At 37.5% G+C, this 27,779-nt stretch overlaps 2 protein-coding genes across 5 annotated transcripts in view; both read left to right on the forward strand.

Annotated features, from left to right (window-relative positions):
* Positions 1–25,605, forward strand: part of LOC144633894 (uncharacterized) — a 31,531-nt gene extending 5,926 nt beyond the window's left edge. The window contains exons 1-6 of one of the 2 annotated variants that reach the window (XM_078492821.1): positions 9,303–10,424; positions 14,195–14,445; positions 14,659–14,773; positions 14,871–14,993; positions 17,440–17,589; positions 24,850–25,605. In XM_078492821.1, coding sequence (XP_078348947.1) covers positions 14,308–14,445; positions 14,659–14,773; positions 14,871–14,993; positions 17,440–17,589; positions 24,850–25,397 — 1,074 coding nt within the window. In that variant the 5' untranslated portion in view covers positions 9,303–10,424; positions 14,195–14,307 and the 3' untranslated portion in view covers positions 25,398–25,605. Of the gene's footprint in view, positions 1–9,302; positions 10,425–14,194; positions 14,446–14,658; positions 14,774–14,870; positions 14,994–17,439; positions 17,590–24,849 lie in introns of those variants that run through there. The other variant, XM_078492820.1, reaches the window with a different exon arrangement.
* LOC144633904 (uncharacterized) lies at positions 3,853–27,779 on the forward strand. 3 transcript variants are annotated; one of them, XR_013567117.1, is made up of 6 exons: positions 3,853–4,027; positions 4,198–4,347; positions 4,481–4,690; positions 5,699–5,848; positions 6,077–7,115; positions 26,157–27,779. XR_013567117.1 is itself a non-coding variant. In XM_078492832.1 (5 exons), exons 1-5 carry the CDS (start codon positions 3,991–3,993, stop codon positions 6,622–6,624), a joined length of 1,095 nt encoding a protein of 364 aa, XP_078348958.1. In that variant the 5' UTR covers positions 3,853–3,990; the 3' UTR covers positions 6,625–8,456. The 3 variants fall into 3 exon arrangements, 1 of the variants encoding a protein (XP_078348958.1); XR_013567116.1 differs by lacking the exon at positions 26,157–27,779 and adding an exon at positions 25,599–25,639 and having other exon boundaries at positions 3,876–4,027; XM_078492832.1 differs by lacking the exon at positions 26,157–27,779 and having other exon boundaries at positions 6,077–8,456.

Below are 27,779 nucleotides of genomic sequence, written 5' to 3' on the forward strand. Positions count from 1 at the left end.
AACCATGGCTCTTTTTGATGATAAAATAAAAAGTGCTGTTATTTAAAACCCGAGCGTTCAAAATACTTTTTTTTATATTTAGAACGTCAATTTTATCGTTGTGAATTTGTTAGCGACCTGTTAGTGTCTATATATGCTCCTTATTAACTCGAAAGACAAGAATACTCGATATTCTTAACTTTTCAAAAGGTGTCCTATAAGTATATGCATGCAAAATCAGTGTCAGTGAGCGAGTAGCTCGAGCACCCCCCCCCGAATAATCTTTTCTTTATTTCATGTTTAATCTTGCAGATTTTATTGATTTCCAAGGGATGCCCCTTCTCTGACTTATAAACTTCTGTACTAAGCAAAGGCTGGTCGTGCGATCACCCTCAAAATGATCCTGATAGAAATTGTTTTGATATTTAACTGATAGATTAATGGCACTTCTGCATAGTCGGCACATGGTCGTTTTTTTGAATTAACCGTAGTTCTGTTCGTGAAATAGCTAAAATACCCTGTGTTCGGCTTTTTTTTTTTTTTTTTTTTTTCATATAACTACTGTAGCTACTATCGGCTTAATGGCGGCTGATTTTTAGTCATTGTCATTCTATATAGTTATGCGCGCTGTCGTAACTTGAGGTAACGAATTAAAACAATAGAGAAACCCCATTTGCATTTTCTCTTCAGACACGTAGCCGGTTTGTGTAGCAATAGTATACAAGAGTAATTTTATATCAATGACACTAAGTTATGTTACACTGTGTAACCTGTTAGTTTTATTTTAACGGAATGCTGCAGGAGTTTATAAGAATAGTCACTTAACAGCTAACTTAACTTGATTTTATTTATCACAAAGCGAAAAATTTGGGTTTACGTTTGCGTTCCCACAGAGATAAAAAGACGCAAGTAGAGATTTACATGTCAGATTGTGCAATGCTGTGTGGAATCCTCGGTTCCCACAGCTGTTTTCTCAATAGAAAAAAACAAACCCATATAGGTGTTTTAAGTTAGTGTTTTTCCTAATGCAATATATTAACTACGGCAGGAGACAGTGTTTTATTACATTTCTAATTAAAGATGTGCAGAGCTGCTGCCTTTTCCCGAAATTCTAGCTGGAAATGTGATGATATACTTAGTCAAATGCTTGATACATCTTCAATAAAGAATAAACCTACTACAAATTGTGTTTTTTTAACTCGGAAAATTCCGAGTTTTGGTGGTTGGGGCCGATTTCACTCCTTCCATCCTTCACTCGATTCCTGTTAACATTTAATTGGCTAATTAATTAATTAATATCAAATTAAATTATCATTAATTTTGTAAAGCGGGTAGGGTCTTGTAATGCGAACCCTTTTTGTACTTTTTAAAAGTACACAAAGGCTATATATTTGTTTCTGAAGCCCCAATGCTCTCCTTGTGGTACGTATTCTTCCAGCCATAAACCCAAGCACAGGGAATTTGCGTTAAACGCATGCGCATAAGACTGAGGTGAAAAGGCCGACACAAGAAATACATCATGCCGTCCAATATACCGAGCGACTAAACGTCGTACACACGCATGCGCAAAGACCGAGGGATAAAAGGTACGATCACAAGAAAACATTCTAAAATGTCGTCAAGGACACCGAGATGACTAAACGTCGTACCATCCATGATCGAAATACGCCTTTGTAGTTTCAAAAGAAGGAGAGAAGAGGAAGACAAGGCGATTTGTAACAATCGACGTCGAGGGTATGTATTAAGCCACAGGAAGCCGAAGCCCCCCACAAACACAAGCGAGAGCCACAGATGAAACACAAACTCGTCGAAAAAAAAAAAAAGAGAACGACCATAATGTTTCGTCCGTATGGTACAAAAAAAATGATTGCGACAAAAAACGCGCGAAAAAATAAAAAAACCAAAGGAAAAAAAAAAAATTACCCATGCGAACTCAGGCAGTTCCCCCTGCGCCACGACGCCACCCGATGAGAAAAACGGGAACCGGCCGGAAGCGCGAAGCGCGACTACAGTTTAGTTGTAGTGGAGCTATCAGTAGTCGGAGTGAGGAGTCTGGCCGACTGGCTCAAGAGAAATTGAGAGTGTAAGGATGGTTTTTTGAAAGGTAATAAAAATAAAAAGAGGTGTGGAGTGAGGCAGGTAAATTAGTGAAGAGGAGAAAAAAATTGAAAATCTCACTATATTACCCAAAGAATGTAGTGTATAAAGGTTGGGGAAGACATGTAGAGAAGCGAGAAAAGTAAAAAAATTAAAATGTTGCCAAGAAGAAAAATTTTTTCAATTCTCTTTTCCAGAGTGTATAGCAAGATATGTATTTGGGGGGTATAAAATCGTTCCGGGTTTGGTAACTAATTGATTTATGTTTTTGTACCATTGCCCAGCTATTGCTACTCAAGATTTACGATGATACCAAACAAATGTTCCTCTTTTTACTACAGTACAAACAACTCAAAATAATCTTTTGTCACCCCCTAAGTAGCCAACTTTTCACCCTTTCACGATAAATTTTCCGAGTTCAGTGGCTCGCAGCCACTTTGCCAGTTATTAAGGATCAGGTATATAGATATGACTTTCTTAGCTTTGTTTTATCTTTGTGAATTATAAACTTTTTTGAGGAGTTCTTCATTCAAAGAAATAAGACTTTCTTGCACAGAGGTTTAAATAGAAACAATCGTACAACTTAGGAAGAACTTGAAACGGTTTTGACAGTACTCGCTTACTGTACGCGTTTTCTTAGTAGGTTAATTGATCGAAAACCACCCCGTTAAACCACAACATAAACAAACAGACAAATAAAAACAAAATGACTTTGTTGGTGGAATGAACACTGCTGTGCTTATTATGGAGACTGTAAATCAACAAACAAACATTTGAAATTAAGCGCCAGAAACGTGTTAAAATTCCAACTGGTAGGATGCAATCTACAAAGCGTGGCAAAGCAGTTTAACTCGGAACTACCAAACCCAGTTACTGGAAGAGCAGAGTGGAGACGGATTTTTAACAAGGCCTGGGAGACCAAGATTTCAAATTCAGCTTCTAATAAGCTACCCGGTCATGCCGCCTCAGTCTTAAGTCTAATCAGAGAATGTTTTCTATTCTCTCAATATAAGCAATATTTTTAAATCACTAGGATACCAGAAGTTCCCAAACTGCTAAACACCACACTTCCTGATATTAAAACAAAGTGTGCCACATGTTGTTTCGTGTGGTGCTTCTCAAAATATGCTGACTGTCTTCCGCAGTTAGTCAATTTACCTTTGGCAAACACTCCATTTATGGTGTTTTTCTGAAATATTGTAAAGAAACATTAAAGTGACTAACAGCTGCCATAATAGTCAGCTATGTATTCCTTTTTTTTTCTAGCTCAGCTATTTCTATTTATGGAATGAAAAAAATATTGGAAGATGATAAGTGTTAGTTTAAAGCATGTTTTAAATATTAAAATCAGTTGTACCCTAAAAGCTGTAAAATTAGCAAGCGAGAAACTGCAGACAGTAAAATTTTAAAGGAATTAATACCCTTATAATAATGGAAAAGTAATGATGAAAACCTAGGGCTAAGCCCGAAACGTTTGGATTAAATTTAATTTGAACTTGGCACTTAAAACAACACTTTTCCACAATTATCACAACTAACAAGTGCCACACAGCGGGCGAGGATTTATTCTTTCGAATACGCTTAAAATACCATGTCTTTGTTATTGAACAACTGCATGAGATTTGTTTCACAAAGCACCCCTACATGCTGAGGTTAGGCCAGAGATAAATGATTGTTATTGGATTACGTGTTTGTACTTTATTGGTCGGAATATGTTTATAAGGTTCTCGCGGAGCTAAAGCTCTGAAAAGACTTGAATATGTTTAAAAGGAAATCTGTAGTCATTACTAAATGGGAAGAAAGATGTAAAAAAAATACAGAAGGCTTTCGAAATCTGCTTTTTCGCTTAAAGATAAGGCCGGCTTTCATGGCTTCATAAAATTTCTGTCTCACATTACTGAACGAGATCGGAAAATGGCCGGAAAAACGAAACTTTTCATGAAGAGAAAAGGTAAGAATTTTCTTCATTTATTGCATTGCGAAAACACTATAAACAGGACAAACGAGAAATGTGTATCTGTGAATTGTGAAAATCTTCTTTTTTCTCGCTTAAAGATAAAGGCCGGCTTAGTCGAATTTTAGTCACTGTGTAAATCACTAGCAATCTATCTTTTGTTCCAGGTTTGCGGTACGTGATGATGCTGGTAGGATTGTGTCATCCTGTGATTATTGCGATGGTACTTCTTTCTTTCGTGGATAATTTGGTATTCGCAACAGCATCTCAATCCTATCTGGAATCACATGATGTTCAGATGTTTGAAATTCATAAAGGTGAGTCACCTTTGTTCTCTAGCTTAACCCTCTACCTGACCTTAAAAGTCACTTCTGGCGTTTCTCTTTTCTCGTTTTTAAAAATAGTTGTTCAATATATTTTAATTTTTGATGAAAAATATTCTTTCTTCAGACTTCAGGCTCGTTGGTCACGTCCTAGAAACAACGATTACTGATGAGGTCAACGGTGGTTTACGATGTAGAAGAAATAGAAAATGTCAGTCATACAGCTGTTATTCTGTCGGACGCAATGGCAACGAAACATGTGAATTGAACGACCACTCAAGGCACACGAAGCCACAGGACTTAATACCAGCCAAGGGATTCACTTACCATGAGAAAAGTAAGCATATAACCACGGTTAAGTTAAAGGGACGAAACGCTTTTAATTTGTTAGCTTTCCTTTTCCGTTTATAGCCCCAACATTGTGATTACCTTGTAATTAAATTCCTAGCACGATAGACAATTATTTTCTCCATAAAATTAAGGGGGAAGAACAATGTCTTTTCTATTGAAGTTTTTTTAACATATTTTTATGCTTTTTAACTTATATAAGTGAGCTTCTTTTACAATGTATTTTCTATTAAAGCTTTTTTTTTTCTTTTTCGAATGCCACCCTCAGTAGGAAATTTCGACGAAACGCTTTGAATTAATAATTCCAACGTTAAGCGTTAGTGAGTTTTTCGCATATTATTAGTGGGAAGATACCTAACTATACAATATAAATTTTGTTGTCGAAGATTTTTTGGACTTCATATCCTGGGCTTCCTAACTTCAATGCGTGACATTACTTTTTATTAAATAATCGAACTCTTTATTTTCTTTCTTGAATCCCAACCGCATTTGGTTAAGTTACATTAACATATAAAGAGGAAATTATTCCATTAAAACTCAAGCAGGTCATACTTTTTAATTCGACTTGATCGGTTATCGAATTATATTATATTAACCCATTTGGCCAAATCAGAATAAGAAATCATCCGCCATCAGTTTTGCTTGTCACTTGCTTCCTTTTCATTTGCTTTTTTAAGAGGCTGTATTTTTTAAAACCGCCCACTCCAATTCGCGTCAAAAAATGATTTTGCTTGAAACTCTGGCAACTGAGAGACTTTACTAAAACAAATTTAGTTTGTTTCAAAATGAAATTTCTGGCCGCGTTAGGACGGACTGAGAAAATGGGCATTTTTCGAGCAACTGTAAAATATTTCATTTGCATTAAACACTGACAATTTTTATATCAAATTGTTCATAAACATTTCTTGTTTTCTAAGAAAGAAGCAAATCATAAAACTGAAATTATCTAAATTAATGTGACGTAACAACTTACAGAAGAAACGGTTTACTATTGCAGTCAGACAAGGATGGAATTCCCTTTGGCCTGGCCATTCATGTAAAAGCATCATGGATTCTGGTCACTCCAGAGGAGACGGGGAGTACTGGATTGCTCCTGAGGGTAACGGAAACCCTATACCAGTGTACTGTGACATGACAACTGCCGGTGGTAAGTGATGGTGATAATGACAGTGATAATGATAATAATGATAATAATGTTGATAGTATTCTCACAAGCAAATTCAATATTATATTAAAGTCTTGGTGCTCGCGTAAACGTGTTCTCAAGTAAACCTTATATTGGTCTATATAATCCAAAATACTGATTCCTTTTGCCAACTTCTTTTATATTCAAATTTATAACAAAAGTAACGGCGCACGACATACTGTTTTTCAGGAGGCTGGCTTCTGATCTTCAACATTGTGATTAACGGCTCATCAGCTCCTACTACCTTGGATATTCAAACATCATACCGCGGAATCAGCCATTATAACAACAGCAACATGGTCTTAGCGACAACCGCCTTGAATGAGCTGAGAACACATTTGCCTTTCACTCAGCTGAGGTTTCAGTGCAATAAACAAATCACTCCACGTTCGTTTCACGTGATGACGGTCCCTGACAGCAGAGGGGAAGCTGTTGTCCAGTACTATAGCCGTCAGAGGGATGTCCAGCCCGACGCCTGTGGATCATTTGTTACACTGGATGGAGACAACTCGGTTCTTGCAGGGGATTGTGCCAGATGGGGAATAGAAAATGGTGACCGCTATGTTGGTAAATGGGGGAAAACAGGAGATCGCGAATTATACGATTATACGGCACATATTTACCCTTACCAGAATTGGGCCACTAATCCATTTCGGCCCGTACCAAGATGGGAATGTGATGACTATTATAATAAAGCTGTAACACAGGGAGACTTTTGGAAGATTTATATTCGTTAATCAATAGCAACTTAATTTGCGTATCCCTAAGAATTTAAATCCGTGGAGGAAATCCGCGTAGCTCAGTTGCTATAATCGCACTAAGTTTTAGGGTAGGGCAATATTTTAGGGTATCAGGTACTACAGGTACAGTATTTATTATTAGAAATCACCTGGTTAGAAGGGACGGGCCAAAAACCTTACTTTTCAATTACACGATATTCGCCACTTTAGAGACTAGGAGGAAACTAGGGTGAGTCTCATCTCGATCATATTATCAACAAGGCGCTTTAAATTATTTCATCTAACATCCTAGCTCGAAAGGTTCATAAACGCACCTCTCTTTGATCACCTGGCTAGCCTAGAAGATTTCTTAGTTTTCCTTTGTGACGTCATCGCGACGTCGATGCGTTTATTTGCAAGATTGACAATGCAACTAGGACACGTTATAATCTACTACCTTGAAAGTACTTTCGCATAGCGAGTGGGCTGAAAAATAGAGTCCAATAAAAGTCTATAAGCTGTATAGGCTACACTGCTGAGTAAGTGATAGAGGAGATATGAGACATCTTAAGTAAAGCATTATAATCTTGGATTAGAAAAGGAAATCGATGATTTTATTTATTTCCAGATTTGCGTTATTTAGTAAACTTTGTTATCATAGTGGAACAAATGTTACCGAGCCCTAGAGGCCGGAATTTTTGTCTAAGAGCCTTGATTAGCACAGTTTTGTCAGTTTAAAGTTCTCCCTAGATGTGTAGTTTATGACAACTCATTTCCCTATTATATTAATGTCCCTCTCTCTCCGAGACGCTTTCGAGGCATTTGGTAACAACATTGAATAAGGGGGAGACTGAGACATAGGGTGCTTACCATTTAGCCAAAAAATCCGGAAATTTCGGTTTGAAGTCAAATGGTAAGGTAATTTTCCAGAAATTCCATTCGGAAATTGTGGACTACCTCCAGAGGTACTCCACTTTTTCCGTTCGGAATGGAACATCGGAAATTTCCTTACCATTTGAACGAATCTTCCGTTTCCAGGCCCTTTTAAGCACCTCCGCGCGGTTTTAGTCGTGTTTACAGTATGGCGTCTTTATAACAATTTAGAACGAGTATGTTCATCTCGACCATAGAAATGCCAGCACTTTTTTAACAGGAGAAATAAGCTGCCCTGCCTCTGGTATTCCACGTTGGAATTGTTCATGTGTTCATATTTTTTCTCGGGACAGGATCTAGCTCGAACGTGCCAAGTTTCACTCGACTGCGAAATTCACTCGGTGCGTAGGTGGGAACAGTTACCTCAAAATAACCTTGTATTCTGTTTAAATCGCGTCTCATGGAACAGCTGACGGCAGTAAACAGCATTAGCCCATCTTCGTCGTCAAAAAGTTTGTTTTCTACCTCGAAGTATTCAGCTATATCGACAGAAAACAACACTGAATTTGGCGCTAGATCGAGTGAGCGGGAAGGAACGCTTGGTAGAATAATGGTAAGCGAAATCTCATCCGGTTGGTCGGTATATTCGGAAAATCGCTTACCATTATGCAACGGTGACACCAACCGGATTTTTCTTACAAATGGTAAGCACCCATAGTATTTATTATAAATAGATAATTAAAATAAATAAATTTCGCATGGGTTTAGGTGTAAAATTTTCAGCTTAGTAACGGATTAATATTTAAGTATGCAAATTTAATATGTAAACGACCTTACTGAGTTTTGAACTCAGACTATTGTGTTGTCCTTCCTTAACTTTACTCCGACAGATGAACTGGGGTGCACATAGGATTTGTAGCAGAATGAAAGCGTTTAGTTAAAATTGTATTAGCTTTCAATAAATCAATTTAAAATCATTTTGTTTCTTGGATGTGTTTCTTTTTCAAGTAGACTAATGTATTTGTTTTTTTCAAGCAGTAGACTTAACAGGTGACTTAACGTAAGTAGGTTACACGCTAGTTCGTCATCATAGAATGTTTATTCTTCACCCGGTCGTTCTTTACCGGACAGTTCGGCACACGCTATCGAGACTCCGTTCCAGTGGCTACTTGCATGGAAGACTACACCCTACAATCGCGAGGATAACAACTTGTTTTATAAGGATCTCAATGCTGTGGGGGCTTTAGCTAGCTTTTCTTTTATGGCTGATGCTAACGGGTAATTTATTTTCGTTACGATTAACAGAAATCGTGTCGGCATCGGGTAGGTTTCTGTCTTGTTTTCTTTGTAACGTTGTGTTTAAATTTATGATGTAAAACAATGTAACTTGATGCGTATATAGACTGCTAATACGTTCCTTCCATGGATATTGAAATTTGCCCTTAATGAAATACTTTTTCCGTAGATTAACATTATTTCGAGCTCTGTTAGGGATGTTTCATAACTTATCCTACAAATACAAACACTTTCTGCTTGTTAAATTAATTAATTATTAATAAGCTTACACGAAATAACTAAGCCAAAGTAACTAAACACTGTAAAACATAACATCGAGACAAATGTTGCCGATATTTTAAAGAATTTTCATGAAATTAATGTTTTTCGTTAGGTCCATTTACTATAAGTTTTTCATTCCGGTATATTTTTATTTCGCCATTCCTGAAAGTTTAAGTGCTACCGACTGGAATTTTCGAGAAAAAAATTTCAAAACTGCTAATTCGCATTTCTTCATATTCAGTGAAAAGAAACCCTTTGGTGAACTATTTACGAAAATAACATTTAAAATTTTCAAATGGTTTTTATATTTGAGAAAATCGGCAAAAGGTTAAAAGGCCGTTTTCGCGTCCCGCCGCCATAAAATTTTGTCGAATTTTTGTGGGTATTCAAAACACTCGTACGGAAAGAAGGTTGAACGTATGAAATTTATCTTTGGCAGGTATGCGGGGCATCCAATATACTACACAGAAACCTAAAAATATTGCAAAACGATGCAATTAAACAGATCTTTTTTAAAGCCCGAAAATTGGCATTTTGAGCACTTTGGTAAACACTTGAAACAAGGGTAACTTTGGTGGCAAAAATCGTGTCCTGGTACATCAAAATTTGGAATAAAAAATTGATCGGCGTCAAGTACTATTATGGTACTGTAACATATAAAAAATTCAGCCCGAGCAATTGAAAAACCAACCGTTGAGAGAAGTAAACGCATAGTGAATATTTCATGTATTGACTGCAAAAATTGTCACGGTCACGCAACACTAGTAAACACATTTCGATCTGATTTATTCAATGTGTTTTAGTTTTGCTCACTTTGGCTACAGTTTATGCTCGAAAAAGTCTACCTATCTTATGTATAATTTACTGTTTTGTATTCATATAAAAATTAATTTTAGAGGATGGGATAATTGATCTGACCGCAAAAATACAAAGGTCAAGTTTCGTGTCATATTTACCGACTTTGCCGCTCACACTGTGTAACTCGCACTGTGAAAGAAATAAAACAATTCAAAGCGAAATGTCTTCACAAAGTAGTCTCGAAGCGTGTCATATTTTATCCTGGTGGTTCTGTTTCATTGAATTACTAACTATTTAACACTGGTAAAAGTTATTTTTAGTTCCGGCTGTATCGATTCTGTAAAGTTTTTCGAATACCTCAGTCTGTGTGTCAACAACATGAATTTTGCAAATACAGTATGTGTTCATAAACAAGATGATGATCTTATCGACAAGCGTATCTATAGGAGAACATCGAAAAATGAAGTAACTGTGTTCAACTGCTTGTATATTTTCCTTTTAAGAGTGCGGGTCCTCGACTTGATATTATACGCCAGAACTGATACATGTACATGTTTACCAAGAAAGAACTGCAAGAACTGGAATTAGAGGTCTGTCTGAATGTCTGTTGATTTCCTGTTTAACCATAACATTAAAAAAAACACTCTTGGCTATAAAGCAAAAGATACTATACCACCAGCAGCAGCTTACCATACATGTCCAAACATAACAAGTAACGATTCTCGGCTGGTTGAGCAAATACCAAACACATTCGAAAAGGCGATCTCCACAGCCGTTGTCAGCCGTCGTCACGCTCTCCACTTCGCTCCACTGTTCCCAAGCTGTCTGCCTTTCTCCCGTTTGCAATTTTTGCACAGGTTCTCTGTCTTTTTACCGCATTCACAACCAATCTCGACTCACTCTTTGTACCTCCAGACTCTTAAAATCAAATTCCATCCCTTGGATAGCAGGGAAAGGGAAGATTTTATACGGGTGTTGGGTGGGGGGGGGGGGGGGGGGTAGGGGGTCAAGGTTTATTTTGTCATTCATCTTATTGTCCCACGAAGTGACTGACCAGATTACCTGGTGTAATCAGTTACCTTAAGGTTTAAGATGGTAGTAATTTTAGCGATTTTTTTTAGCAAGATTTAGCGACAATGTAATTTAGCGATTTTCAGATTTTTTTAAAAAAAACCAGCAGGCCCTAGAAAAAAAAATACCCAGTGTAAACCAGTATTTCATAAAGTAATAGCTAAGATGGAAATAAATGTTCAGTAAAAGAACAGAATCACTAGACGGCATTGTCAGAAAGAACAAAGTTTCGATATCCATTTCTTAAAAGAATTTTTGATGTCGACTATGATTAATTTATTTTCCTTTGGGGAGGGGGGAGGGAGGTACTAAAATTTAACGAGTATTAAATTTGACGAAGACTAATTTTAGCGAGTACTTAATTTAGCGATTTTCGTGCTACTCGCTCAAATCACTAAAATTAGAAGCCGTTAAAAATTGCACACTTGAGGTATGTTGTACTGACAGCAGCCTGGGAACTAGCTAAGGGTTGGCCCTCAGCCCTCAGATACTGAGGTGGACAGGAATTCAGGAAGAGAGGTTTAACTTAAAAAAAAAAAAACAACAGCGACAAAAAACCTTGTAGTAGAGAAAAGAAAAGGACCAACCTTGCAGAAAAAAATTGGTCGGAAATCATTTCCTGTCTCCACTTCTCAGTATTTAAAGGTTTGCCCCTTGCCTTATTTTTGGATATGTGGGACGATTAAATGCAGAGGGCCACACAACGTTAGGAAGACTTTGGCACAATTCTTTGTCGGATCTCACGTAGCTTGGAGATGCGTGTACTAGAAGTCACTCGAGGTGTATAAAACAGTAATTTTAAATGCACGGCTAGTACGACGACTCTTAGTATTGGACAATTTTTTAGGAGCTGGCTTATATACTAAACAGTGGCGGATCCAGACCTTTAGGTAGGTGGGGGCCCCAATCATCCTGACCTGAAATTAGCTCTTGAAGATTATTTTTCTTTGTCCCGTGGGCCTCGGTTTAGCCTAAAAATAATGGGGACCAGGGCCCAATGGCCTCTCCCCTTGATCCGCCACTGCTTTTAATAGTTGCAGACGCAACAGAACACAGAGCAATTTAACTTGGTCCCGCATTCATGCAACTACATTCCTGGAAAAGTTCTTGCAACAGGACCACATAAAGAGCCCTTTCCTCACTTGTGGAACAGACACAGCTAGTCCAAGTTCATTGCAAAAGAATTGTAGCTGCCACAGTTTTTTCTTCGAAAGAGAGTTTGCCTAGACCATTTCCTACACAAGGGCCTGGTTTAAAAAAAAATCTGAAAATCGCTAAATTAAATAGTCACTAAATATTGCTCAGAAAAATGGCTTAAATAAGTAGCCGCTAAAAATAGCAACCTTAAGGTAACGATTACTTCTGCAATTCTGGTAATCTGGTCAGTCACTTTGTGGGACAATAAGATGAATGACAAAATAAACCTTGACCCCCTAACCCCCACCTCCCCCCCCCCCCCACCCAACACCCGTATAAAATCTTCCCTTTCCCCGCTATCCAAGGGATGGAATTTGATTTTAAGAGTCTGGAGGTACAAAGAGTGAGTCGAGATTGGTTGTGAATGCGGTAAAAAGACAGAGAACCTGTGCAAAAATTGCAAACGGGAGAAAGGCAGACAGCTTGGGAACAGTGGAGCGAAGTGGAGAGCGTGACGACGGCTGACAACGGCTGTGGAGATCACCTTTTCGAATTTGTTTGGTATTTGCTCAACCAGCCGAGAATCGTTACTTGTTATGTTTGGACATGTATGGTAAGCTGCTGCTGGTGGTATAGTATCTTTTGCTTTATAGCCAAGAGTGTTTTTTTTAATGTTATGGTTAAACAGGAAATCAACAGACATTCAGACAGACCTCTAATTCCAGTTCTTGCAGTTCTTTCTTGGTAAACATGTACATGTATCAGTTCTGGCGTATAATATCAAGTCGAGGACCCGCACTCTTAAAAGGAAAATATACAAGCAGTTGAACACAGTTACTTCATTTTTCGATGTTCTCCTATAGATACGCTTGTCGATAAGATCATCATCTTGTTTATGAACACATACTGTATTTGCAAAATTCATGTTGTTGACACACAGACTGAGGTATTCGAAAAACTTTACAGAATCGATACAGCCGGAACTAAAAATAACTTTTACCAGTGTTAAATAGTTAGTAATTCAATGAAACAGAACCACCAGGATAAAATATGACACGCTTCGAGACTACTTTGTGAAGACATTTCGCTTTGAATTGTTTTATTTCTTTCACAGTGCGAGTTACACAGTGTGAGTGGCAAAGTCGGTAAATATGACACGAAACTTGACCTTTGTATTTTTGCGGTCATATCAATTATCCCATACTCTAAAATTAATTTTTATATGAATACAAAACAGTAAATTATACATAAGATAGGTAGACTTTTTCGAGCATAAACTGTAGCCAAAGTGAGCAAAACTAAAACACATTGAATAAATCAGATCGAAATGTGTTTACTAGTGTTGCGTGACCGTGACAATTTTTGCAGTCAATACATGAAATATTCACTATGCGTTTACTTCTCTCAACGGGTGGTTTTTCAATTGCCCGGGCTGGATTTTTTATGTTACAGTACCATAATAGTACTTGACGCCGATCAATTTTTTATTCCAAATTTTGATGTACCAGGACACGATTTTTGCCACCAAAGTTACCCTTGTTTCAAGTGTTTACCAAAGTGCTCAAAATGCCAATTTTCGGGCTTTAAAAAAGATCTGTTTAATTGCATCGTTTTGCAATATTTTTAGGTTTCTGTGTAGTATATTGGATGCCCCGCATACCTGCCAAAGATAAATTTCATACGTTCAACCTTCTTTCCGTACGAGTGTTTTGAATACCCACAAAAATTCGACAAAATTTTATGGCGGCGGGACGCGAAAACGGCCTTTTAACCTTTTGCCGATTTTCTCAAATATAAAAACCATTTGAAAATTTTAAGTGTCATTTTCGTAAATAGTTCACCAAAGGGTTTCTTTTGACTGAATATGAAGAAATGCGAATTAGCACTTTTGAAATTTTTTTCTCGAAAATTCCAGTCGGTAGCACTTAAAATGTTGGTTTTTGCTTTTGTCTGCAAAATCTGCATCGCCAAAAGTTAGTTGAGGTTTTTGGGACCTTCTGTTTTTCGTTGTCAAGGGAATACTGTAAAGCGAATAATGTCATGACGTAAGTTTCCCATCCGAGCAAAGAAAGAGAACTTAAAATTAAAAGCTACTTGAAAAGTTAGGTATGGTCTCCAAAAACTGTCATACCTTTTGTTCTTTGTAATATAGAGCAATGCATAGCGAAGACAATCGGAAAGCCAGTTACAAACAAGGCTCTTATAAATCACGTGATCAGAACCCCGAGGGCGACGTCAGAGAAAGTGTGTGAGTTACACTGCTTTATGGAATCCGAGTGTGAATCATACAACTTTGGTCCAAAGGAAAGTGGTGGGTACGTGTGTGAGCTGAGTGACTCTGATTCTATCAGAGATCCGCTGGACTGGATTACAAAACAAGGATTTGTTTACGCAGAAACCAAGGTATGATATGCAGCTTTGTTATGTTAGGACGATGTTTGGTCAAAAAGTCTCCAGACTGCAAGAAAAAATGTCTTTGCAATGCCAAGACTTTATCAATTTGCCCTAGTTCGTATGACATTAACACCGCTTGGAAGAGGTAGAAGCGTTTTTATTTTTATATTTATTGTGTATTTTTTGCGCAACCTTGTTTTTTCTTTTTCATTTGAACGAAAGAATCCATGCAGAGAGTTTCAGTGTCCTGTTAATTCCCGCTGTCAATCAGACTTTGAACATAACACGCAACAGTGTGTGTGTGGGGCAGGATTCACTGGTAACAACTGTGAAGCAGGTTAGTTAAAAGTGGTTTAACATATTATAAAATACAGTTATTCTGAAAGTTATTTCTTTATTTTACAAATGTTTTCTTTTTGTTTAATTTTTCGCAGATGTAGACGAATGCACGCAGGGAGTTGATGAGTGTCACGTGAACGCAACGTGCAACAATACCGAAGGATCGTACAACTGCACGTGCAAGGATGGATTCACGGGAGATGGTTTAAGTTGTCAAGGTGAGAAAGCCGTGTAATTATGTAACAGTCGAAAATTTGAAAGTACTGCATAATCATGATGGGAAAATAGTTATAGTGGAGCTCCCTGCGGCCCGAGGGGCCGCAATGCAGAGCCCCATACCCATAGAAAATTAACACACCCATGCTTTTGGTTTTTCATGGTCATCATGGCTAGCGGGATGGTTCGCGGGCGCGTGCGCCTAGCGACGACGTCGCCCCAACCTGATCATGAACATGGCGGCCTTACTCCAGAAATAGGTTTAAGGTTATAGTTCACGTCAGCTTACATCTTTGATATTGGACGTCCATGTCATGGTCAATTGACAGCTGTCAAAACAAGGTATCCGCTGACCAGTATCACATGACCATTTCGCGAGCTCACATATAGAGCTCATCGAGGTCAAATGTTTTTGAAGTTTACCGCTGACCAAGTAGTAGTTTCCATTGCATCGCGGGCTCAAGTGTTATATTTTTTTTGTCATCAGTCAGTAAATTCGGATTTACGAAAATGGCGAAGAAAATAACCGGGGTGCTCCGCTTTTAGGCTTGGCTAAATCTATTTAATAACTTCTATAAGTGAGTTTTTTTACAATGTATGTTCTATTAAAGCTTTTTGTTTTTCTTTTTCGAATGCCACCGTCAGTTGTAAATTTCGACGAAACGCTTTGAATTTATAATTCCAGCGTTAAGCTTTAGTGAATTTTTCCCATATTATAAGGGGGAAGATACCTAACTATAACTTATTTGTTGTGGAAGATTTTTTTGACTTCATATCCTGGGCTTCCTAACTTCAATGCATGACATTACTTTTTATTAAATAATCGAACTCTTAATTTTCTTTCTTGAATCCCAACCGCATTTAGTTACGTTACATTGACATAACAGGAAATTATTCCATTAAAACTCGGGCAGGTCATACTGTTTAATTCGACTTGATCCGTTATCGAATTGTATTATATATATTTACCCATTGAACAATGCAATCGATATTTTTTCATTTGGCCAAATCAGAATAAGAAATCATCCGCCATCAGTTTTGCTTGTCACTTGCTTCCTTTTCAGTTGCTTCTTTAAGATGCTGTATTTTTTAAAACCGCCCACCCAAATTCACGTCAAAAAACAATTTTGCTTGAAACTCTGGCAACTGAAAGACTTTACTAAAAAATATTTGGTTTGTTTCAAAATGATTTTCTGGCCGTGTTATTATTTTTTCTTGAATCCCAACCGCATTTGGTTAAGTTACATTGACATAACAGGAAACTCAAGCAGGTCATACTTTTAATTCGACTTGATCCGTTATCGAATTGTATTACATTTACCCATTGAACAATGCAATCGATATTTTTTCATTTGGCCAAATCAGAATAAGAAATCACCCGCAATCAGTTTTGCTTGCCACTTGCCTCCTTTTCAGTTGCTTTTTAAGAGGGTGTATTTTTTAAAACCGCCCACCCAAATTCACTCAAAAAATAATTTTGCTTGAAACTCTGGCAACTGAAAGACTTTACTAAAAAAGATTTGGTTTGTTTCAAAATGATTTTCTGACTGCGTTAGGGCCATGAAATATTTTGCCCATTCGGGCCCGCAGCAACGTCGTTAGAAAATGGGCATTTTTCGAGCCATTGTAAAATATTTCATTCGCATTGAACACCGACAATTTTTATATAAAATTGTTCATAAACATTTTGAATTCTAGTTTTCTAAGAAAGAAGCAAGTCCCTCGATTTAACTGGAAATGCGAAATCAATAGTATAATGACCACTACCAATCGACATCGAACGAAGGCTGAAAAATGACCTTGATTTAGAAGCGAATATTTTAATTTTGGGATCTAACTGATAAACTCTAGTCTACACAGCCGAAAAGTGACATCCTTCAAATATGCAAAATCCCTTGTACGTTTTCAGTATTTCAAAAGTTATTACCATTTGTGTAAGCACATTTGCGAGGTATAACGACATTTGCGCTTAAATCAAATTCAAGCTATAAAAGCAGATTTTGTCATAAATACAGCTTACCTGTTTCTTACCTCTGCTTTATTCCACCTTTTGCCATTTTGCAATCCTCCAGATAGCTGAATTCCGATACATTTCCAATAAACAGGCAGGTATTACCTTCAAAACTTGAGGATGACTTCTATCGATCGAATATCTTGTTTATAGCGAACAAAAGCTCAAAACCATGGCCACCTTCGAGCTAAATAACGTATCGAAATATAAGCTTGGAGGATCCGCAAATAATAAACTGTCCAAATTTTCTGGAGTTTCCTTTTTGCGAGTTTTTGAATTTGACGTTGTTTCGGCCCAGAAAACGCACAAAGAATGTATATAACTCCCGCCATTATGACGCCATGCTTGGCCAATAACTATTGAAATTGCATATCATATAAAATTATCTAAATTAATGTGACGTAACACCTAAAAGAAGAAACGGTTTGCTATTGCAGTCAGACAAGGATGGAATTCCCTTTGGCCTGGCCATTCATGTAAAAGCATCATGGATTCTGGTCACTCAAGAGGAGACGGGGAGTACTGGATTGCTCCCGAGGGTAACGGAAACCCTATATCAGTGTACTGTGACATGACAACTGAAGGTGGTAAGTGATAATGAAAGTGACAATGATACTGACAGTGATAATGATGAGGATGATGAAAATGATGATGATGATGATGATGATGATGATGATGATGATGATGATGATGATGATGGTGAGGATAGTATTCTTCTAAGCAAATTCCACATTTAAGTGGCGATGTCCTTTAAAGCGGACCACCGCATTTCGGGTCTGTACAAAGTTTCCCTTCAAACTTTGCCAAGTGAACTATCTTGGTTCACAAGTAAATGCAACGGCTTTAGTTTTTTGAAATACGTTAAAATATAGTTTTTAGAGCCTATAACAGCCAAGGCGACTAAAAGGCTAATTTTGATGGTCACTACAACGAAAAATTACACAAGTTGACGAGCTCGGCACACAAAAACCGCCGACCGAGACAGAAAATTATTATAATCCCATGAAAGGTGGTCCTTGAAAGATTGTAAAAACATGTTTGTTTTAATATTTTTCTTATTTTCAGGTTCGGAAAAATTTATATCTCAACAACCGTCATATCGCTTTTTATAAACATGTCAATCTACCCTGACTTTGCTAGCCGTTATTTTCCAAGTCCAGACCAGACTATTCTAAATACCAGCTGAATTCTACTAAATAGATGCCAGAGAGCACAGAAATCTAAAAATACCTTGCACTTCTTACTTTTTTTTGCCACAGCGACTTCCAACTTTTCGTGTTTTAAGCGAATCTTTCACACGCATTATGCAAATGAGGTTGTAAACCGAACAACGGTTGTTTTCAACAAAAACGGTTAAATTGTAAAATTTTGGCATTGGAAGTAAAAAATACTGGGAGTATAATAGAAAGAAAACTTGCAAATGATATAAGTAGTTAAAATTTACGAATTATTCGGTCTCGAACTTTGCATGCTTTCAAGACAAATGTAACAATTAATTTGCAAAATTTGTTGTCTGCTGAACTTGGACCGATTTTTTCAAACAAACCGTTCTAGTTTTTTGAAACTCGCTGTGTTTTATCTATATTTAAATATGAAAGCATTCAAGGTGTAAAATTTAGATAATTCATTCAGTTTTATCTGGTCTAACAAGTTGGAGTAATGTACCTTTAATTTGAAATCAACAATTTGTGACCCCTTAATTCAGTTGACTTGTTTTGTTACCATTTTATAACTTTGCAATTTTATTTAGCTAACCTGCTGTTAAAAGACACATTCCTAAACGTGTTTTGCATACAGCAGCATTCATTATTCTCAGCCTGAATTCCCGCCGTATTTGTGGTCGCCTAAGCTACTTTCTATAAACCGCCTTACAATTAAACCGAATTTGCGTGACTTTTTTGTGTGTAATGCATAAACAGGATTTGCGTGGGGAAAACCGGACAGTTTGTACCGTCAAAATTCTATTGCTACAATTCACGTTACCTGTTTTAAGGATGCCCAAAGACATTTGACATTGTTATTCTGTTACTTATTTTATTCATCGTTTAGTGTTAAGTGTTATATAATGGCACGATTTTTAAAACAAATGTTCGAAACAGTTCTGGTAAGTATTGCTACAAAGTTTTGTAATTGGTTCGGCCCTGGGTTCGGCAAATAAAACTTCAAAACAAGATGTCGTGCTTTTTGTCGCGAACGGAAAAGTGTGGCGATTCACGAAACGTTTCAGGTCTCTTCTGCTTGCTTCAGTGCGATAAATCGATAGACAGCCATCTCGCTTCTATACATTTATCACAAGAGGATACTACGGAATGGAAACTTATCCTGGCCAGAGCTGGCTTTTTCGATGTAGAGGGGTTGGTTGTCGCAAAAATTAACGTGTGCGCCAAGCACATCGGCACACATATGGAAATTTCTGGCGCACAAGAACAGTTTTCCTTTATCAAGCGCACCAAGGACGTCCACGAAGAAACAAGGGGGGGGGGGGGGGGGGCAAAGAGCCGATATTCCGTAAATCTATTCCGTAAGGCTATTTAGCAGATTACGGTATTTTCGTTTAAGTCGGATCAGGTGCGTAGAGAATAACCATACACTTTCTCTCACATAAAACTAGTCCAGTCCCTGAACTCTCTCTTCCGCGCGCCCTTTATAGAGGTTGAAACCAAGCGTGTGAAGAGAGAGTCCAGGATAACTTGCATGTGCATGAGCCGATCCCCCCTCCCTAAATTGGGGAAAAAACATATTTGGCAGCACTTTTGAAAACGCGCGCGCACAAATAACGAGCTCAACTACGCAACTGTGCACACTATACTAAAGCAGGATCACCGGAATAACTTTAAAAAAGCCTAGCTTGCCAGTCATTGTCTACGCACGTGATTCATGTCGCAACGTCATGCCACGCCATATATTGAGCGCGCGCGCTGTGACAGCTTTCTGAGCACATACAGGATGGGTAGCCGTTCCGCTCACTTCGCTTTGAGTTTGCTCTTTTAAATGGTCGGTGACCCCTACTTTTTCTTAACGGACTACTTTCGTTAATTAATATCTACGTTTTGCGAGAAAATGAAAAAAATCTATCGAGTGGAAGTTTGTTTTCATTGTCCGACTGACGTTTGAATTTCGCTTTTTGAGCTTCTCGTTTTGCCGTACGACAGTTTTTAATGCCTTTTTCAGGGTTAAGTCTTACAAAAAGGATATCAACACAGGAATTATTTACGTAACAGACGCCCTTCTACAAAATGTGACTAAGATTGTTTGCCTCCGCTCACTAATCTTCGATTTTTTTTAACTATAAGCCTTGTAAACAGTGCTGAATTTCGCGTGCCAATATTGCAAAATCAGGGTAGTTTTCCACACGCTTTATCTCGGAAACAAAGTCGGTGGCCGCAGCAAAAATTTTAAAAAAATCTATCGAGTAGAACATTTTGACGCGAACGTCCTTAAGCAAGTGACGCCACACTCCTCGCTTCTGATTGGTTCCTTCTGAGCATGCGCATGCAAGTTATCCTGGACCCTCTTTTCGCATGCCCGGATTCAACCCCTATAAAGGGCGCGCGGAAGGGAGAGTTCAGGGACTCTGAAAAGAAATAAAAATAAATGTAAAAACTAGGAGTTGCTGATAGCAAGTAAAGTGCTGCGAAGAGAGTTATAAGAATAATAATAATAGTAGGAACGAACGGAAGGTCATAGGAATGTTTCGAATTTTCACATTTTCAGATGTGAAAGATGTGATTTCTCTCAGCGAGTGAAATGCTGGTAATGCTTATGACTGTTTCCAAACACAACCTTGCGTGCACGTGCAATTCGATTGCAAAGCCATCAGAAACACCAATTTATGACGTCAAAAAGCTCAAAGCTCGTTCCATTCCAGTGCGAGGTCATTATGAAAACCTTTGCGTGGAGCCTTCGCAAATCATTGTACTTTTTGCTGGGTATATTTCGCGCTTAAGACTCAGAAAGTAAAATTTCTCCTTAAATAAGCTTAGGAATGAATAATTTTAGTGTTTGGTTGCAGAACAAAGACCTTTAAATTAACGGTATAAATTGAGTAAGTTTCGATTTCGTGTTTGACAACAACTTGGCTTTACTTGATCTTGCATATTTATAGCTTTTCCTGACTATTTTTTCTGACTTTTTCTGACTGACTATTACACGTTCGGAAGTCGTTTCTCGTAGCTCTGAAAATGCCAGGGCATGTTTTCGGATATGCAATTATACGGGAATTATCAAAGCGAATTATAAGAAGGCCTCGTAAATTCGTTATTCATCAGAGCTGGCGCATAAGGGATGAAAAGACCGTTTCCCCGGCACTATACTTGACCATCTTGCTCAAGAGAGGTTTCTTGGGAAGTATTAACAAAGTACTGAACAGAAGCGCAAGCGGCAGCGCTTTAAAATTTAACTTCTTGCTCTTTAACGAAAAGGACATCGCAAACGACAAACGCAGCTTCCACATTTTACATGCCGCTGATCATACGTACTGCATGTACTCAAAATCATCGCCAGTGAAAAAGTCAAATCGAGTGTGTCGCCTATATAAAGCGCCCAGGCCCGCGCGGACAGTCAAAAATAGTTCTGCTGCTACGCTAAGGCTTCGCAGCAATAAATTAGAAATTACACGGCTAAAGGAAGGTCTTTTATAGCTGGTGAGTCATTAAGGCCCTTTCTTATTTTTGAGTCTAATGCTTGCGTGCGCTTTGCGCATGCGCATTAGACTCTTTGTTATATGAAAAAAGCTGTTAGCAATCCCAAGGGAATGGTTCGGGATCGATAATCGTTCGCTGTAATGTAGAAAACAATGATCAGTTGCAAGAACGGACTCCGTACGGACACGCACGATTAGTTTCAATTAAAAACAGCCAATCAGCGACACGTGTTCCCACGCATAATTAAAAGTTCTTTCTCAAGTCACGATTATTCAACACTTGAACAGGACGAAATAATTTTCCAGTTAAGACATTTGTAAGCTTTTTGTGAAAATAAATCTTCGTTTTCAGTTCAGTTAAGCACTTGTGTTTTCGTCTTGCTTAAAAAGCAAGACGTCTTTGAGAAAAAATATTTCGACGGCGACTCGCGTTTATTTACACAATGCGACCAAATATTTATTTTGTTTTAAAAAATAGAAAACTTTACCTCGGTTTTTGTATTTAAGTCATTCGAATTTTGACCAATTTTTTCTTTACAGTGCAAACAAAAACCTTCAAAAATAAAAGATGTACATGGATAAATGTAAATCAAGTTACGCGACTAAATCAAAATGCGTTTGTTTGGCCGCTTTGCAGTATTACACTGTCCCGGCCTTTGCCATACACTGAAATCGAATTTCATGCTTTTACGACTCTCAGAGATCTTAAGTTCTTCTTACAGCTAGAAAAATCATAAAATGGTTACATTGTATGGAAGTGATGTTCGCGTTTTGTCTTTCTTTTTCTTTTGTGTTTTTTTTTTTTTTTTTTTTTTTTTTTTTTTAAATTTTTTTTTCCCACCTTATATTTGAGTCAAGAAAACAGACAAGTACTTTTTTGAGAAAAGTATTTCTTTGAAAAGTATTTTATTTGCAATGAGATAGTGCTTTCCTTTCCTTTTTTTGGAGGAAAATGATATGATCTCAGAGTGTAGTACACTCTTTTTTTGTAAGAAAATATTCTTATTTTTCTGCCGATTTTAGGCTGAAAATATTCTTATGAACATTATTAGAAAATACCGTTTGACATTTCCGTTTTAGCAAGTATTGGGTAATCAATTACAAGTGTTTGGTGTCCAGATCTGTATCGCGTTACATTGTGCACATGTACCATTGCTTTTCGTTGCAGCCTGGCCGTTTTGGCGTTAAAACAAAGAATTCCTCACAGAGATAAAGTGACGGAAATGAAAATACCTGATTTTGTTTCAACTAAAACTACCGGTATATTCTTTTTTAAAATCTCAGCCTCGGATTTATTCCTAAAATATTATTATTAAAAATTTGCAAATTTCAGCCTCGATATTCTTATAAACTACATTCTTATAAAATAAAAAGAGTGTAAGTTGTACCGTGTAGTGGCGACAGGGATCAGAGACGTTTCTAACCTGCGATCAGGTGTTATTTTTCTCGATCGCAGGTTAAGACGTTTCTTGTTATAAGCTCAAAGTGAAATTAGTGTAAGGTGTGATAGCACATCGTAACATTAAGACCAAATGGATAAGCAAAAAAGTCGAACGAACCGAAATAAAGAACCACGCTATTAGTTCTAAAAAGATTTAGTTATAAATTATTAGCCGTGTCACGTCAGTTTCCGTTTTGTCACGGAAAAACTCGCCCCAGGGATCTAAATTGGAGTCAAGGAAACAGACTTGTAAGTATTTTTTTGAATAGCGTATTTCTATGAAAAGTATTTCATTTGCAATAAGGCAGTGCTTTTCTTTTCTTTGTTGGAGGAGAATATCTCCTATTGCACTCAGAGGGAAGATAATTGAACGTCGATACTCACAAATTTGTAAGTATAAGATGTGTGTAAATAAAATTCAGCTCGCACGATCGAGCTTTGAAGTATTAAAATACCTAATACACAGAGATAGACTAAAACTTAAGGATGTCTGTGCATGTAACAAAGAAGTTAAACACGAAATTCATCAGGAAGAAAGGCAATTAAGGCCACAAAGGACCGTCTTCAGCTACTTCTTGCAAAATGGAAGGTAACAGGAAAAAAATATTGTTTTTAACTTCGTACAGGTATGTGATAATTTAATTAAAATGTCACGAATTCTTTATTTCAATGTGTGGTGTTAAAATTGAACTTATTTACTGAGAAAAGCGTTGAGATTCCAAAAATAACAAAACTGTTAACTCAACAATAGAAAGCAGCAAAACCTAAGAGTACACAATCCAATAAGTTTACCTGACCAAGTTTAGCAGTCAATGCAACTGCATTATTAATTCCCATCAGTACGAATTCAAAGTTCCAGGACGAATAATTCGCCGTTTTTAACCGCTTAAATCGTTTGCAAGTGATCATTCTGTGAAATCACCCGTATTTTTGACTTGCAATGCCGAAAGTCAACAAATAAACCGTTTTTGTTGAAAACAACCGTTGTTCGGTTTACAACCTCATTTGCATAATGCGTGTGAAAGATTCGCTTAAAACACGAAAAGTTGGAAGTCGCTGTGGCAAAAGAAAGTAAGAAGTGCAAGGTATTTTTAGATTTCTGTGCTCTCTGGCATCTATTTAGTGGAATTCAGCTGGTATTTAGAATAGTCTGGTCTGGACTTGGAAAATAACGGCTAGCAAAGTCAGGGTAGATTGACATGTTTATAAAAAGCGATATGACGGTTGTTGAGATATAAATTTTTCCGAACCTGAAAATAAGAAAAATATTAAAACAAACATGTTTTTACAATCTTTCAAGGACCACCTTTCATGGGATTATAATAATTTTCTGTCTCGGTCGGCGGTTTTTGTGTGCCGAGCTCGTCAACTTGTGTAATTTTTCGTTGTAGTGACCATCAAAATTAGCCTTTAAGTCGCCTTGGCTGTTATAGGCTCTAAAAAATATATTTTAACGTATTTCAAAAAACTAAAGCCGTTGCATTTACTTGTGAACCAAGATAGTTCACTGGGCAAAGTTTGAAGGAAAACTTTGTACCGACCCGAAATGCGGTGGTCCGCTTTAAAGGACATCGCCACTTAAGTTTGGTGCTTACGTAAACGTGTTGTCAAGTGTTGGGGTAAGCTTTGATGGTTTTCACACAATTTCAAGCTCCTTCCGTGGTACCTTAAAGGATAGACCATTTCAATTATTCATTTTGCCCATTCTTCTTTTATATTCTCATTTATAACAAAAGTAACGGCACACAATATTTTGTATTGAAGGAGGCTGGCTTCTGATCTACAACGTTGAAATTAACGGCTCATCGGCTCCTACCACTTTGAATATTAAAACCTCATACCGTGGAATCAGCCATTACAACAACAGCAACATGGTCCTAGCGACAACCGCCTTGAATGAGCTGAGAACACATTTGTCTTTCACTCAGCTGAGGTTCCACTGTAATAAACAAATCACTCCACGTTCGTTTCACGTGATGACGGTCCCTGACAGCAGAGGGGAAGCTGTTGTCCAGTACTACAGCCGTCAGACGGATGTCCAGCCCGACGCCTGTGGATCATTTGTAACACTGGATGGAGACAACTCCGTTCTTGCAGGGGATTGTGCCAGATGGGGAACAGAAAATGGTGCCCGCTTTGTTGGTAAATGGGGGAAAACAGGAGATCGCGAATTATACGATTATACGGCACATATTTACCCTTACCAGAATTGGGCCACTAATCCATTTCGGGCCGTACCTAGATGGGAATGTGATGACTTTTATAATAGAGCTGTAACACATGGAGACTTTTGGAAGATTTATATTCGTTAATCAATAGCAACTTTGCGTATCCCTAAGAATTTAAATCCATGGAGGAAATTCGCGTAGCTCAGTTGCTATAATTGCACTAAGTTTTGCAATATTTTAGGGTATTAGGTACTACAGGTACAGCATTTATTATTAGAAATCACCCGGTTAGAAGGTACGGGCCAAAAACCTTACTTTTCAATTACACGATATACACCACTTTAGAGACGAGGAGAAAACTAGGGTGAGTCTCGTCTCGATCATATTATCAACAGGGCGCTTTAAATTATTTTCATCTAACAACCTAGCTCGAAAGGTAAATAAACGCACCTCTCTTTGATCACCTGGCTAGCCTAGAAGATTTCTTAGTTTTCATTTGCTTGTTGCATTAAAACTTTGACGTCAACGCGACGTCGACTGCGAATAGCTGCAAGATTGACAATGCGCCAACTAGGACACGTTATTATCTACTAACTTGAAAGTGCTTTCGCAAAGCGATTGAGCTGAAAAATTTAGTCCATAAAATCTATAAGCTGTATGAGCTATACACTACTGAGTAAGTGATATAGGAGATATGAGACATCTTAAAGATTTATGTTCGTTAATCGCTAGCAACTCTTGCGTATCGGAAATTCTCGTAGCTCAGTTGCTATAATTGCACTAATCTTTTCAATATTTTGGGGTATTTGGGGTACCAAATGTAAAGTATTTATTATTAGAAATCACCCGGTTAGAAGGCACGAACCAGAAACCTTACTTTTTACACGATATTCGCCATTTTAGAGACGAGGAGAAAACTAGGTTGAGTCTCATATCGATCATATTATCAACAAAGCGCTTTATATTTGAGCAGTTTTCAATTGAGTGTCGTATCTGGCCAATCACAAAGGACACAGACAATCCAGTGAACCAAGCAAAACTCGAAGCAATTGCATGTAGCTTGTGCGAAACGCGGGAGAACGTGCGCTAGGAAACCACCATTAATTTCGGTTTTACTCCTGATTGGTTGAGAAAGTGGCGCGAGTTTTTTCAACCAAAAATGTAGCAATGCAAAACCAAAGCAAACACAAATCAGTACTTTTGACGCTCAAGTGAAAACCGCTCTATTTCCATTTAACAACCTAGCTCGAAAGGTAAATCAACGCACTTATTGCCAGCTTATACCGAGTAGGTACAGTTGACTGTCACCTAACCAGAACACTTCTAAGTATTCATTTGCTTCATGCGTTTATACCTTAACCTCATAGCGACTGCTGCATAGTCAGCGTAGTTGTATGATTTATTGAGAGTGCTTTCGCAAAGCGAGTGAGCTGAAAAATTTAGGTCATAAAATCTATAAGCTGTACGTGCTAAACCATTAAGTAAGTGATAAAGAAGATATGAGACGTCTTAAGGAAAATACTATCATATATTAGGAAATCAATGATTTTTTAATTTATTCCCAGGTTTGAATTTATTTGATGTAAATATAATTATATATACATTTTTCTGTTGTATTGCGAATCATTGAGGAAGAAACATTAATATAATTAAACTGTAAGCTTTTTAGATTAAACTTATTAGTAGGTACCGTGTTGTATTGTTAATTATAAAATGGTCAACGAATTGCGCGCGCTGTGATTGGTCAATTCGAACTCATTATAATCCCATAAAGCACGCTGCATACGTCACGCGCGTGCTTTATCGAGTTATAATGCACGCTGCTTACGTCACGAGTTTTAGCGTGTGCAGTTTCTTTAACATTTCATAAACGAATTAAAAATCTTTCTCCTCGTGCATTGTTGAGTTATATAAGCACGCGGGAATTTTTAAGAACACTCGAGAAGTGCGAGAAGCACTCGGCTGCGCCTCGAGCTTCTCTATGCACTTCTCTCGTGTTCTTAAAAATTCCCGCGTGCTTATATAACTCAACAATGCACTCGGGATCGTTTTTTATTTCTTTATTAATAATCTATAGTGCTGTAAGTAGTGTTATAATTATTGTAACTAATGTTAGTATTTTAAGACATGTTCGTATTGCGAGACAATTTAGTGTTGATATTAAAGTTAGGATTGAAAACAACGTTAATATCGTAGGTAAGCAACGCCAGTATTGTAAGTAACGCCAGTATTGCAAATAACGTTAGTATTTTAAATGTTGTAAGTATTTTGAGTGATGTTAGTATTGCAGATAAAACATAATATAGAAAAACCTTTGATTCAATTTAAAAATATCGTGTTTTTAGACTTTTGTACCACAGTGGAACAAATGTTACGGAGCCCAGGAGAACGACACTTTAGTTTCGGAGCCTTGTTTGGCACAGTTTTTGTCAGTTTAAATTTCTCTGTAGATGTGTAGTTTATGCCAACTCATCTCTTTATCCTATTAATATCCCTCTCGTTCCGGTACGCCTCAGAGCTGTATTG

The sequence above is a fragment of the Oculina patagonica genome, chromosome 12 (assembly GCF_052425735.1).
Source record: "Oculina patagonica isolate OP01 chromosome 12, crgOcupat, whole genome shotgun sequence".
NCBI classification, from domain to species: domain Eukaryota; kingdom Metazoa; phylum Cnidaria; class Anthozoa; order Scleractinia; family Oculinidae; genus Oculina; species Oculina patagonica.